The sequence below is a fragment of the Tachysurus vachellii genome, chromosome 26 (genome assembly GCF_030014155.1).
Source record: "Tachysurus vachellii isolate PV-2020 chromosome 26, HZAU_Pvac_v1, whole genome shotgun sequence".
Classification (NCBI taxonomy): domain Eukaryota; kingdom Metazoa; phylum Chordata; class Actinopteri; order Siluriformes; family Bagridae; genus Tachysurus; species Tachysurus vachellii.
This window is the reverse complement of record NC_083485.1, coordinates 16,794,350-16,809,349: the sequence shown is the minus strand read 5'-3', so window position 1 is coordinate 16,809,349 and position 15,000 is coordinate 16,794,350. Positions and strand designations below refer to the sequence as shown.

Genomic DNA, 15,000 nt, shown 5'->3' with positions numbered 1-15,000 from the left:
GGGCAGAACTGGACAGAACCTGTGATGTCACAATGTGAATTTATGGCTTTAGTCTGTAATAAAAGTAAACACTAAGAGGTCAGAAAGTGATTGTGCTTTAGTCAAGTCAAGAAGTTTTTATTATCATTTACACCATATATATGTGACACAGTACACAGTGACATGAGACAACGTTCCTCCAGGACCAGGGAGCTACATAGAACATCACAGACATAAGGACTGAAGTCAGTTAGTCCTACACACATAAAGTGTATCTGTACAACCTGGTGTACACAGTGTGAGACACAAGACCAGAAGACAGTGCAGGACAAAAGACAGGGAAAAAGACAGTTAGGACAAAAGACAGTGTAGGACAAAAGACAGGGAAAAAGACAGTCAGGACAAAAGACAGATGGTGCAGTTCCCAAACCAGACAGTGATGCAGTTGCTCAGGATGATCTCAGTGGTCCCTCTGTAGGACTCTGTGCTCTTCTGAAGTCAACCAGCATCTCTTTAGTTTATTCAACATTCAGAGACAGGTTGTTGGCTCTACACCAGGCAGTTAGATGTTGCACCACCTCTCTGTATGCTGACTCATCGTTCTTGCTGATGAGACCCACCACAGTCGTGTCATCGGTGAACTTGATGATATGGTTCGATCTGTGCATTGCAGAGTGAACAGCAGTGGACTGAGCACGCAGCCCTGAGGGGCTCCAGTGCTCAGTGTGGTGGTGATGGAGATGGAGATGGAGTTTCAAGGGGGCATTAGAGGAAGTGTTTAAAGCAGTGCTGGGACTCAGGGCATTTCTCTCACCTAAACTAAACTTCACTACGTTTTAGCATGACACATGAAGACTACACTTTATTTACAAATCTGTAAACATGCAGAACCTAATCCTGAGAACATGGACTGGACTGATAATGATACTGATACTGGACTGATACTGTCTTCTTTTTATTATACAGCAGTTATGGTTTGTGAATTGAAACACGCCCACAGTGGCCTGATGCTGATGTTTTTATTGGGGAAATAAAAAGTTTCTGCTATTAAAAATGTTGCTTTATTTCAGTGAAACCGTATAAAACCCCGAATTTGTGTGTATATACTATATAGTGCACTTAAATACTAAACATTTTTATTTCCATTTGTTACGACGTATGAATGCAGTTTCCTGCTGGGGCAAAGAGCCCCATTTGTTTGAGAACCTTTTTTTATTTTTATTTTTATAGAGTAGCAGAGTGATAATGTCAGCTAGGACCTACGCAGACTTCACCACTCAGGCCACCTTCGACATTAAGGTGAGACAGCACACACACACACACACACACACACACACACACAATGAATTTACAATGAATTAAATTAATCATGAACATGTAAAGTACACAGTCACACTATTTATTGGTTAACAGAGCTGTCTGTCACCATTTTTTTGTAGAAGTGTGATGTGCATAAGCTGGAGGAGGGGCCATCAGAGAAGGCGGTTCTAACAAGGGAGGAGGGGCTTCAGTACTACAGAACCATGCAGGTGATAAGGAGAATGGAGCTGAAAGCTGATCAGCTCTACAAACAGAAGATCATACGTGGCTTCTGTCACCTATATGATGGACAGGTATGTACACGCAGACACCTCTACATACACTCTCTCTCTCACACACACACACACACACACACACACACACCTATTAACTCACTTTAGCACACACACTTTGTACTGTAACAGGAAGCATGTGCAGTGGGGATTGAAGCTGGAATAAACCTCACAGATCACCTCATCACAGCTTACCGTGCTCACGGATACACACTCACCAGGGGCGGCACTGTGCGCGAGATCATGGCCGAGCTCACGGGTAACACACACACATACTCTAATCCTGTGTATGATCATATATTCCTGTGTCTGAGTGTGATTGTGATTTCAGGTCGTCGTAGTGGTATTGCTAAAGGAAAGGGTGGTTCTATGCACATGTACGCCAAAAACTTCTATGGGGGAAATGGAATTGTGGGAGCGCAGGTGAGTATCTGATTAAATAAAAATAAAACCATGAGAGCCATGTATGTGAACTCCATGTGGTCTTTGAGGACAACAACCTCCTCATCACTACAACATTTATCAGACTGTATATTTATAATCACACCCCCAGTGTCACCCAGATGAGGATGAGGTTCCCCTTTGAGTCTGGTTCCTCTCAAGGTTCCTTCCTTTACCATCTAAGGGAGTTTTTCTTCCCCACAGTCACCTGAGTCACCTCAGACTTGTTCATTAGGGATAAATACATACACATTTAAATATATCTAATATTAATCTGGAACTTTTGTATTATATTAATCTTTATATAAACTTTTTGTTCTATGTTTATGTTCTGTAAAGCTGCTTTGAGACAAAGTCTATTGTTAAAAATGCTATAGAAATAAATCTGAATTTGAGAGAGACATAAGAACCATAAATAAAAGAGTTAATAAGAGTCAGAACTGCTGCCAAAGATGTTGTGAGGACCAGAAATAAATTAGAACTAAAACTAGATCCAGAAAAAACACCTGAATCAGAATAAGTACAAGAGACAGAACCACTAGAACCTTTGGAACAGTGTGTTACTGACAGCTCAGTGTTTCAGCATGATGTTCAGTGTGCCCTTGTTGACTTCCCATAATGCCTCAGTAGTGAACATCTCCACATAGAAAACTTTAGTTCTAAGATGTAAAATGTGGTTCTCAGGTCCCATTGGGTGCTGGAGTCGCGCTGGCCTGTAAATACAAGGAGAAGAACGAGCTGTGTGTCTGTCTCTATGGAGACGGAGCAGCCAATCAGGTGAGTCCAGCTGCCTTCACCCTCATCCTCATTCCAATACTGACTTGCTGTACTGCACACTGCTCATCATACTGTGTGTGTGTGTGCGTGTGTGTGTGCGTGTGTGTGTGCGTGTGTGTGTGCGTGTGTGTGTGTGTGTGTGTGTATGTGTATACAGGGTCAGATATTTGAGACATATAACATGGCATCTTTGTGGAAGTTGCCATGTATTTTTATCTGTGAGAATAATAAATATGGCATGGGGACATCTGTGGAGCGAGCAGCAGCGAGCACTGACTACTACAAACGAGGAGACTTCATCCCTGGGCTGAGGGTAACACACACACACACACACACACACACACACTCATCTAACTAACATATACACACCCACAGACACCACACATGCATTTAAACTGCACTTACTGCTGGAGAAAAAAACATTGTATCTGAGTGTATAGTTGTGTGTTTTATTACAGGTGGACGGTATGGACGTGTTGTGTGTTAGAGAGGCCACCAGATTCGCTGCAGAACACTGCAGATCTGGGAAGGTAAGTTCCTTCATCACACACACACACACACACACACACACACACTTACATTCACACACACACACACACTTACATTCACACACACACACACACTTACATTCACACACACACACACACTTACATTCACACACACACACACACTTACATTCACACACACACACACACTTACATTCACACACACACACTTACATTCACACACACACACACTTACATTCACACACACACACACATACATTCACACACACACACACACACACACACACACTTACATTCACACACACACACTTACATTCACACACACACACACACACACACACTTACATTCACACACACACACTTACATTCACACACACACACACTTACTCACACACCTACACTCACACACACTTACACTCACACACACACACTTACATTCACACACACATACACTCACACACACTTACACTCACACACACTTACACTCACACACACACTTACATTCACACACACACACTTACATTCACACACACACACTTACATTCACACACACACTTACATTCACACACACACACTTACATTCACACACACACACACTTACTCACACACCTACACTCACACACACTTACACTCACACACACACACTTACATTCACACACACATACACTCACACACACATACACTCACACACACTTACACTCACACACACACTTACACTCACACACACTTACACTCACACACACACTTACACTCACACACACACTCACACACACTTACACTCACACACACTTACACTCACACACACACTTACATTCACACACACACACACACTTACATTCACACACACACTTACATTCACACACACACTTACTCACACACCTACACTCACACACACTTACACTCACACACACACTTACATTCACACACACATACACTCACACACACATACACTCACACACACATACACTCACACACACACTTACACTCACACACACACTGACACACACAGACACTCATACTCACACACACACTCATACACACACTGACACACACAGACACTCATACTCACACACACTCATACACACACTGACACACACAGACACTCATACTCACACACACTTACACAGACACACACTTTCACTCTCTCACACACAATAACACAAGCACACACACTCACACACACTTACACACACACACACTTACACTCACACACACACACTTACACTCACACACTTACACTCACACAGACTCACACTCCCTCTCACACTCACACACACTCTTACACAGACACACACCTTCACTCTCTCTCTCACACAATCACAATTACACTCTCTCACACACTCACACACCATATTATGAGGATGAATATTACACACTAACACAACACTAACAGGACAAAAACTAAACTATACATTGTACATTAGGAGGATCTGTTGACATGAAGAAGACTTAAAGAGCAGATGTTAATGCCAGTTGTATTAAGCTCTAATGTGAAATGGAATTAAAGAACATGTTTTAATAAATCAATGATAATAACAGGGCCCAATTCTGATGGAGCTCCAGACCTACCGTTACCATGGACACAGCATGAGTGACCCCGGCGTCAGGTAAACATCCTGTTTAGAGTGTGTGAGCGAGTTTAGAGTATGTGAGCGAGCATGTGTTTAGGTTTTAGAACTGCTCAGAGGGCTACTCTGACCTTCTGGCCTTGCTCTGTCTCTGTAGTTACCGTACACGTGAAGAGATCCAGGAGGTACGCAGTAAGAGCGATCCTATCTCCTTGCTGAAGGACCGCATGATCAGTAACAACATGGCCAGTGTGGAGGAGCTCAAGGTCTCACACACACACATACACAGTATGCATGTACACACACAATCTTACACAGATTGCTAGAGAGAGATGGAACGGCAGGTAAATATATGTGAATGTGTGTGAGTGTGTTGGTATGTGCATAGGTACACAAGTGTGTGCTTTAATAAATAAATACATTTAATGTCTCTGTTCCCTGTAGGAAATCGATGTAGAAGTGAGAAAGGAGATTGAGGATGCAGCCCAGTTCGCCACCACAGACCCTGAGCCTCCACTGGAGGATTTGTGTAATCACATCTTCTACAACAATCCTCCTATAGATGTGCGTGGCACTAACCCCTGGGCCAAGCTCAAATCCGTCAGCTAAATACACACCACCAGTGAACACTGTATACACACACACAGTTTAAAGCTTTGTCCTTCTCCTAAGTAAAGAGAAAAAATATCACTAATAATAAATACTGCCTGTGTGTGAGCTCATGTGATTTGCTGAATTAAATGTAGCATTAAATCTATCAACAGCAGAACAGAAGAGCGAAAGGTGTTAATACATTTGAAATTGTGTGTCACTAGTGATCATATGACCCTGTGTGTGTTCAGTGATTTATTATTTATAAGAGTTTTATTTAATTGCCAAAACAATTTGTGACTGAATTATTTACAGCAGAATGAAAACACAGGATTGTGGGAAATGTTACAGATTTGCTCTTGTTGTGTGTGTGTGTGTGTGTGTGTGTGTGTGTGTTACTGGTTTAGAATGATAGTTTATTTCAGTTCTATAACAATAAGGACAGGGTGTATAAGTCAGAAGATCCCACTTCTGGAATATCATTCGCTCTGGTCAAGGGCACAGTCATTAAAGTGAAATGTGGTCAAAGGTCATTCTGTCTCTTTTGCTCTTTATCATTCATAATATTGATAAGAATAATACAGTCTCTAATAAAGCAGATTACATACAACATAACACTGCCAAACCTGGAGGTATGTGACATCACAGGAGGTGATCAGAGGATCAGTGGAGTGTCACAGCGTGGCAGCGTTAGTCATTTTAAAATAACACATTTTACGCCTTATTTGCATCATCTTCGTTTTTATCAAGGCTGTGTTCCAAATCTTCTTTTAATTGTTCTTCCCTTCACTCACTAACAAGTTAGTCTAAAAACCACAGATACACACTACCACACACACACATACATACACACACACAGAGTGAAGGTCCAGTTCAGTTCCTTGTCTCACTGTTGAAACCTGAGTGATTATTGTGTGTTTATTCACACGTGCATTTTTCTTTATATGGTATAGTTTTTTGTTTTTTTTTAGCAAAGTAAGCCCCGCCCCCAGGACTCCTGTGTGTTATTAATACTGTAATAAAGCCTTTATGCAGCATGTTATCATTTATACTGTAATATCTGACTTCTGCAGTAAACACAGATATTCTCAATGTGCTATTTTTATAGCAATATATAATCTCTAATTTTATAAAATTTAATATGAAACTTTTAAAAACAACTTCAATCATCCGATGAGTTCTTGAGGAAAACTCAAAAAAGAGAAAGAGAAAGTTTTATTATTTTATTATGATACATTAATAAAGCTATTGTACAAGATTATATGACTGGGTAATTCATGGTATATAATATAGAGGATCATTTGGTCCACATGTTCTGCTCCAGATGGTACAGTAACATTTATTATTCAGCACATATTTAATTACAGAATAATTACAGATTGTGAAAGAACTAAAGTTGATTAGATGATTTCACTTTTCAAGTTTTATATTTTTGTTTATTATACAAGTCTGTTCTTAAAAATCCATATTCATTTTGTGTGTTATTACATTCTATATGAATAATAATAACAACAACAACAACATTATTATTATTATTATTATTATTATTATTATTATTAATAACTCCAGCTCCTGGGTGACGTCTTGCTTGTCACGTGACTGCACGGCTCGCGCTGCCACACAGGTAAGGGAGGGGGCGCTATATTTTTTAAAAACCGGAAGTGAGGGATCTCTGCGTTAGAAAGTGTTTAGCTGCGAAAAGTTTTTACTTTTGAGGAATTTAGTGATTAGGAAGTGATTTAGAGCGAAGTTACAGTGTGTACTGAGTAAACAACACCATCGGAGATACTTCAGGGGTTGATTGAAGTTCCCTGTGTCAGTGCTTAAGGATTTAATTCGTATAAAGTTTGTGTGTGTGTGAGTTTGTGTGAGAGTGTGTGTGAGAGAGGGTGTGTAACTGTGTGTGTGTGTAACTGTGTGTGTGTGTAAGTGTAAGTGTGTGTAACTGTGTGTGTGTGTGTGTGTGTGTGTGTGTGTGTGTAACTGTGTGTGTGTGTGTGTGTGTGTGTGTGTGTGTAAGTGTGTGTAAGTGTGTGTGAGAGAGAGAAGATGCCTCTTGCGCAGTTCGCAGATCCGTGGCAGAAACCGCAGCTCCGTCTTCTGGAGAATGAAGTGATTGTAAGTTATTATTACAGATTTATCTAATGTTCATGCTGCAGGTGTGTGTGTGTGTGTGTGTGTGTGTGTGTGTGTGTGTGTGTGTGTAATTGTAATTGTAATTGTGTGTGTGCGTGCGAGTGCATGTGAGTGCAAGTGAGTGTGTGTGAATGCCTGTGTGCGCGCGAGTGCATGCTTGTGCGAGTGCCTGTGTGTGAGTGCGAGTGCCTGTGTGTGTGAGTGTGTGTTGCTTCCTGGTCTGTTCTGTTCTTCTTTCTCTCCATCTTGCACGCGATCTGTTTCTTCTCTTATTTCTCGACATCCCTCTAATACAGAGTTTTTGTTAAAATCTTTATTACTGTTTATAAACCTGTTATAAGGTGTTAATGTGCGCGTTATATTTACTCTTAATAAATCATCCCTTTATTCAGCTCCAATGATTTAAATATCTGTAATAAATTATTCCACTCCTTCCCCCGGTGTCCTAAATCTCACCACAGTAGTGAACTACACAGCCAGCAGGAGCCCTTATTAATGCACTCAGAAATAAATCACTTTAAACTATTAAACATAAACTTGTGACTTCCTTTTGCATGGTGTTAATTGGGTTGTGTCTCAAACCGCACACTTGTGCACTGCTGAGTGTGTGTGTGTGTGTGTGTGTGTGTGTGTGTGTGTGTGTGTGTGTGAGTCACTGAGACACGACTGTAGAGACAACAGTGTTGTCATCATGCACACTGGTACAGAGCAGGAGCTGCTTATGGCAGGAAACTGGTACTGATAATAAACTAAACATGTGGTGTGTGTTAGTGCCTTTAGTGCAGAACCTTCACCTGGAACCCAACACTAACTTTGTGCTGATGATGATAAAGAGAGAGAGAGAGAGACACAGAGAGAGACACAGAGAGAGACACAGAGAGAGACAGACAGAGAGACACAGAGAGAGACAGACAGAGAGACACAGAGACAGCGCGAGAGACGGAGAGACAGAGAGAGAGAGAATTCCACATTACACTAACATGTCCTATCTTGTGTGTGTTTTACAGGATGACACAATGGGGGAGGAGGAAGCTCCGCTTACTGTAAGTGTGTGTGATAGTAATATAAATAAATATATAACTTGTTAAAGTTTACTGTATTAAATTGTGACACAAATCGTAAAAAATTCTTCACAAATAAAAGAAGAAAAAAATTCTGAAGTAGAAAATCTTTGGTGTGACTTCAGGACATTTACAGCCCTGATCTGAGCTCCATGTTTAGTTTATTACATCTAATAACCTCCTGTGGGTCTGATTCAGTACTGATCTGTTCATCTTCTCTCTGTCTGCTCATGAACTTACTGTATTTACCCTCTCTCTCTCTCTCTCTCTCTCTCTCACACACACACACACACACACACACACACACACACACACTGCCCCATCATCTCAAACTACCTCTGTGGATTTTACACAAATATTTATTACAAAAGTTTGTCGAGTGTGTTTCCACTTTCTGTCTCAGTGCTGATGAAGTAAAACAGTTATGTGGTGTGTGTGTGTGTGTGTGTGTGTGTGTGTGTGTGAGAAAGACAGAGAGAGAACATGAAAACATGATTCAACACACACACACACTTCCTTTTCCTGTGGTGTCTCCCTCAAACCTCATCCACTTCCTGAGGTCATGTGATGTGTGTTCTGTGTTCTGTTTTATTTTTAGTAATAATACTAATATAATTCTGCTATAATAGATTATCTTCTTGAGGAAGTACATATTTGTTATTTATTTGTGCTAATCTTATATCCAGCATTTTCATTTGCCTCCTTGATCAAGTGCCCGTGTGACTGTGTTAAAGATGTGTTCACATGGACATGTTCAGTCTTGTCTCACACTGGTGCAGGATTCCAGACCTACGGCATGTTCCAGAAGTTTTCACCCCATTTAAAGTAATCAGATTCATAATGTAGATTTTTCAGGTCTGTATTTTCTGCCCCTTTCAGTTTCTTTTGAAGTATAAATGAATTATTTTTCAGCAGATCAGTAACAAAAACGGAAAAAAAACCCAAACAAACTCGGAGGTATTTAACCTTATAGACTAGTGCTTGGTAGGTTACGTTGTCGTTACAGTACCAGGTGTAAATGTGCTGGGGTCTGAGAGGTTCCTATGTCTGAGAGGTTCCTCCGTCTGAGAGGTTCCTCCGTCTGAGAGGTTCCTCCGTCTGAGAGGTTCCTCTGTCTGAGAGGTTCCTCTGTCTGAGAGGTTCCTCCGTCTGAGAGGTTCCTCCGTCTGAGAGGTTCCTCCGTCTGAGAGGTTCCTCCGTCTGAGAGGTTCCTCTGTCTGAGAGGTTCCTCTGTCTGAGAGGTTCCTCTGTCTGAGAGGTTCCTCTGCTAGAACCTTTTCCTCACCCTTCATTAACCTTCAGACTGAACATGTCTTCAGTCACAGTTCAACTCCAGTGTGTTTGTTTGGAAAATGGAAGATATTTCAGAAGTGAAGACCAAATATAACACAATATATATAAAACAGCTGTGTCCAGACTAAGGCAGTAGGTTTCACCTGGAGCTTCAGGAACATGGGGGTCAATACTTATGAAAGGATACTTTTCAGTTTTTGGTTTTATTTAAAATACTTGCTGCGTGGTTAATAATTCTAACTTCATTGTAAGAGAATGTGAGTTTGGAACAAAAATACTGGCAGGAGGAAGATCATTTGTTAATCAGACAAATCTGATCAGTTCCTGTGGGATGACCGTTTATTAGACACTCAGTTTATTAGGAACACTTTCATTGGTTATCTAATCAGCCAATCACATGGCAGCAGCACAATGTATACAATCTTACAGAGCGAGAGCTTCAGTTACTGTTCACATCAAACACCAGAATGAAGAAAATGTCTGATCTCTGAGACGTGATGTGGTTGTTGTGTTGTGTAGAGATTGTGCTGCTGCCACACTATTGGCTGAGCAGGTTTACCTGTGTGACATCTGTGTGTTTTGTTTCTCCACCTCAGGATGAATGTCCAGTGAAGGAGATCACAATCACACACCTGGTGAAGGAAGGATCAGAGAGAGCAGAACCAAAACACTTTGATCTCTGCAAAGTCCTCGGGCAGGGATCATTTGGCAAGGTGAGTCTGAGCAAGAGTGTGTGTGTGAGTGTGTGTGTGAGTGTGTGTGTGTGTGTGTGTGTATGTATGTGGTAATGAGCTGGATTTGAACCAGCAACCTCTACACTGAGAGGCAAGGACTTTACCACAGGACCACTGAAGCTCACACAGATTATAAAAACACTCACACTCATGCAGACACACTATTATACACTATTATAAAAATAATATAATTGTAAAATAGTGTATACGTGTGTATACGTGTGTATACGTGTGTATACGTGTGTATACGTGTGTATACGTGTGTATACGTGTGTATAAGTGTATACATGTGTATAATTGTATACCTGTGTATACATGTGTATAAGTGTGTATACATGTGTATACATGTGTATACGTGTGTACGTGTGTATACATGTGTAAGTGTGTATAAGTGTGTACGTGTGTATACATGTGTATAAGTGTGTAAGTGTGTATAAGTGTGTATACATATTGATCCTCATTCCCAGTGAAAGCACTGAATTAATTATTACAGCATCAGATTTTTATCTTGCTAATGATGAATTACTCACCGCTCAGTTTGTAGCTCAGTTTGTGGCTCTAACTTTACTGCTCTGTAGCGCCACCAGGTGGACAAACAGAGACTTGATCTTTTTCACAATTCAAATTTCATCTAAATTACAAAGCAGAAGACCATTTAAAATTTAGAACACAGTTTCCTCTGGAGAGATTAGGAGAGGAGATTAGGAGGACAACCCCTAGTGTGTGTGTGTGTGTGTGTGTGTGTGTGTGTGTGTGTGTGTGTGTGTGTGTGTGAGATGGTAGAACTACTACTAGTGTTCTAAACAAATTTGATTGATCAAAAAACAAGCGCAAACAGTGTGTCTGTGTGTGTTTCTGTGTCCAACCAGGTTTTCCTTGTGAGAAAGGTAACAGGGCCTGATGCAGGACAGCTCTACGCCATGAAGGTCCTCAAAAAAGCGACACTGAAAGGTTTGTGTGTTTGACTGTATCTGTGTGTGTTTGACTGTATCTGTGTGTGTTTGACTGTATCTGTGTGTGTTTGACTGTATCTGTGTGTGTTTGACTGTATCTGTGTGTGTTTGACTGTATCTGTGTGTGTTTGACTGTATCTGTGTGTGTTTGACTGTATCTGTGTGTGTTTGACTGTATCTGTGTGTGTTTGACTGTATCAATGTATGTGTGTTTTGAGTGTGTGTGTATTTGAGTATGTGTGTGTATGTGTGTTTATGAGTTTGTGTGTGTTTGAGTGTGTGAGTGTGTTTTTGATTGTGTGCGTGTGTGTTTTTGAGTGTGTGCGTGTGTGTTTTTGAGTGTGTGCGTGTGTGTTTTTGAGTGTGCGTGTGTGTTTTTGAGTGTGCGTGTGTGTTTTTGAGTGTGTGTTTTTGAGTGTGCGTGTGTGTGTGTGTGTGTGTTTTTGAGTGTGTGTGTGTGTTTTTGAGTGTGTGTGTGTGTTTTTGAGTGTGTGTGTGTGTTTTTGAGTGTGTGTGTGTGTTTTTGAGTGTGTGTGTGTGTGTTTTTGAGTGTGTGTGTGTGTGTTTTTGAGTGTGTGTGTGTGTGTGTTTTTGAGTGTGTGTGTGTGTTTTTGAGTGTGTGTGTGTTTTTGAGTGTGTGTGTGTTTTTGAGTGTGTGTGTGTGTGTTTTTGAGTGTGTGTGTGTGTTTTTGAGTGTGTGTGTGTGTTTTTGAGTGTGCGTGTGTGTTGAGTGTGCGTGTGTGTTTTTGAGTGTGTGTGTGTGTGTGTGTGTGTGTTTTTGAGTGTGTGTGTGTGTGTTTGAGTGTGTGTGTGTGTTTGAGTGTGTGTGTGTTTTTGAGTGTGTGTGTGTGTGTTTTTGAGTGTGTGTGTGTGTTTTTGAGTGTGTGTGGTTTTGAGTATGTGTGAGTGTTTGACTATCTATGTGCGTGTGTATGGAGTATGTGTGTGTGTGTTCTTTTATACAGATAATTAGTTATGTCAGTATTGTGTGTGTGTCAGTGAGAGATCGTGAAAGGACAAAAATGGAGCGCGACATCCTGGTGGAGGTGAATCACCCTTTTATCGTCAAACTGCATTATGGTGAGCATGTTAATCACAATCAGCCAATCAGATCACTCCATTCACAGTCCTTCCTAAAGCGCTGGTGTGTGTGTGTGTCTCTGTGTGTGTGTCTCTGTGTGTGTGTCTCTGTGTGTGTGTCTCTGTGTGTGTGTCTCTGTGTGTGTGTCTCTGTGTGTGTGTCTCTGTGTGTGTGTCTCTGTGTGTGTGTCTCTGTGTGTGTGTCTCTGTGTGTGTGTCTCTGTGTGTGTGTCTCTGTGTGTGTCTCTGTGTGTGTCTCTGTGTGTGTCTCTGTGTGTGTCTCTGTGTGTGTCTCTGTGTGTGTCTCTGTGTGTGTCTCTGTGTGTGTGTGTCTCTGTGTTTGTGTGTCTCTGTGTTTGTGTGTCTCTGTGTGTCTCTGTGTGTGTGTGTGTGTGTGTCTCTGTGTGTGTGTTTGTGTGTGTGTTTGTGTGTGTGTGTGTGTGTGTTTGTGTGTGTGTGTTTGTGTGTGTGTGTGTTTGTGTGTGTGTGTGTGTGTGTGTGTGTGTGTGTGTGTGTGCTCAGCCTTTCAGACGGAGGGGAAACTCTATTTAATCCTGGACTTTCTGAGAGGAGGAGATTTATTCACACGCCTTTCTAAAGAGGTCAGACGTCATCCTTCACTCATATTTATAAGCTGACTTTCATACAAAACACAGACTAAACCCTGGTGTCTGACTGATTAATAAATACACCTACTAAAGAATATAAAGAAAAGAAACTAAGTGAAGGTGTGTGTGTGTGTGTGTGTGTGTGTGTGTGTGTGTGATCAGGTAATGTTCACTGAGGAGGATGTGAAGTTCTATCTCGCTGAATTAGCTTTGGCTCTGGATCATTTACATGGCCTGGGGATCATCTACAGAGACCTCAAACCTGAGAAGTAAAACACACACACACACACACACACACACACACTATACTTATATATTTATTTACATTTTTATATTCAGTGTTGTACATTAATCATTGTGTCTATTTAATCACTGAAGTTTGAGGTAAAACAGCTATAAAAAGATTTGTGTGTGTTTTCAGTATTCTTCTGGATGATCAAGGTCATATTAAACTCACTGGTGAGTAAAGCAAAAATGTTTTATCTTAAATAAATATATTTTAAAGAAAAGACTGTGTGTGTGTGAAATATTAAATATAATTGCTGTTTATCTTGTGTGTGTGTGTCAGATTTTGGCCTCAGTAAGGAGTCTATAGATCATGAAAATAAGGCATACTCATTTTGTGGAACTGTGGAGTACATGGCGCCCGAGGTGGTGAACCGCAGAGGCCACTCCCACAGCGCTGACTGGTGGTCGTACGGTGTCTTAATGGTGAGTGGGCGGAGCTTGTACGGTATTAGCAGCAGGATCGTTGGGACTTGAACTGCTCTCTTCTCTCTGAACTGAAACATTTCCCATACAAGTCTTACAGTTCTCACCTCAGCGTTCAGTCACTTAACACTTTATTGATGTTAATATTCTTTTGTCCACAGTTTGAGATGTTGACTGGAATGCTGCCATTTCAGGGTAAAGATCGTAAAGACACCATGACGATGATATTAAAGTGAGTAACGCTGCAGCTCTCATTTCATCTCATCATCATCTCAGTGCAGTAATGAGACATCATTATAGTGCTTTATTATGACATCATGTGTATTATTTATTATTATTATTATTATGTGTATTATGGTTATAATGCATTATAAATATCACAATTCAGAAATGTTGATTAATGCTGTGAGGGAGGCGTCATGAAGCCTTGAGACTTTCAACATTGCACTGAAATGTCTTTGTGAAAGGTGATGATGATGATGATGATGATGGTGAATGTGTGTGTAGGGCGAAGTTGGGGATGCCACCATATCTAAGTTCTGACGCTCAGTCTCTTCTGCGCAACCTGTTTAAAAGAAATCCTGGAAATCGACTTGGTAATTTAATTACACTTTATTTATTCCTGATGACTCTGTTTTTATTCCTGCTGTTTATTATATTTATAATATGTGTGTGTGTGTGTGTGTGTGTGTGTGTGTGTGTGTGTGTGTGTTTAGGGGCTGGACCTGATGGAGTTGAGGAGATCAAAAGACATCCATTCTTTGCTACCATTGACTGGAATGTAAGTCTGTGTGTGTGTGAGTCTGTGTGTGTGTGTGAGTCTGTGTGTGTGTGTGAGTCTGTGTGTGTGTGTGAGTCTGTGTGTGTGTGTGAGTCTGTGTGTGTGAGTCTGTGTGTGTGAGTCTGTGTGTGTGAGTCTGTGTGTGTGAGTCTGTGTGTGTGAGTCTGTGTGTGTGAGTCTGTGTGTGTG

At 41.0% G+C, this 15,000-nt stretch overlaps 2 protein-coding genes across 2 annotated transcripts in view; both read left to right on the top strand.

Annotated features, from left to right (window-relative positions):
• The window catches only part of pdha1a (pyruvate dehydrogenase E1 subunit alpha 1a), a 6,801-nt gene extending 814 nt beyond the window's left edge, over positions 1-5,987 (top strand). Inside the window, exons 3-12 of the mRNA XM_060863214.1 lie at positions 1,210-1,278; positions 1,419-1,592; positions 1,704-1,830; positions 1,903-1,994; positions 2,697-2,789; positions 2,947-3,102; positions 3,248-3,319; positions 4,835-4,902; positions 5,021-5,129; positions 5,308-5,987. Of these exons, the coding sequence (XP_060719197.1) occupies positions 1,210-1,278; positions 1,419-1,592; positions 1,704-1,830; positions 1,903-1,994; positions 2,697-2,789; positions 2,947-3,102; positions 3,248-3,319; positions 4,835-4,902; positions 5,021-5,129; positions 5,308-5,472 (1,125 nt within the window). The 3' untranslated portion in view covers positions 5,473-5,987. The remainder of the gene's footprint in view (positions 1-1,209; positions 1,279-1,418; positions 1,593-1,703; positions 1,831-1,902; positions 1,995-2,696; positions 2,790-2,946; positions 3,103-3,247; positions 3,320-4,834; positions 4,903-5,020; positions 5,130-5,307) is intronic.
• A 1,111-nt stretch (positions 5,988-7,098) lies between these two features.
• rps6ka3a (ribosomal protein S6 kinase a, polypeptide 3a) overlaps positions 7,099-15,000 on the top strand; it is a 16,182-nt gene continuing 8,280 nt past the window's right edge. Inside the window, exons 1-12 of the mRNA XM_060862666.1 lie at positions 7,099-7,572; positions 8,598-8,633; positions 10,541-10,657; positions 11,548-11,629; positions 12,631-12,711; positions 13,234-13,313; positions 13,482-13,588; positions 13,741-13,778; positions 13,888-14,030; positions 14,192-14,262; positions 14,538-14,626; positions 14,747-14,811. Of these exons, the coding sequence (XP_060718649.1) occupies positions 7,504-7,572; positions 8,598-8,633; positions 10,541-10,657; positions 11,548-11,629; positions 12,631-12,711; positions 13,234-13,313; positions 13,482-13,588; positions 13,741-13,778; positions 13,888-14,030; positions 14,192-14,262; positions 14,538-14,626; positions 14,747-14,811 (978 nt within the window). The 5' untranslated portion in view covers positions 7,099-7,503. The remainder of the gene's footprint in view (positions 7,573-8,597; positions 8,634-10,540; positions 10,658-11,547; positions 11,630-12,630; positions 12,712-13,233; positions 13,314-13,481; positions 13,589-13,740; positions 13,779-13,887; positions 14,031-14,191; positions 14,263-14,537; positions 14,627-14,746; positions 14,812-15,000) is intronic.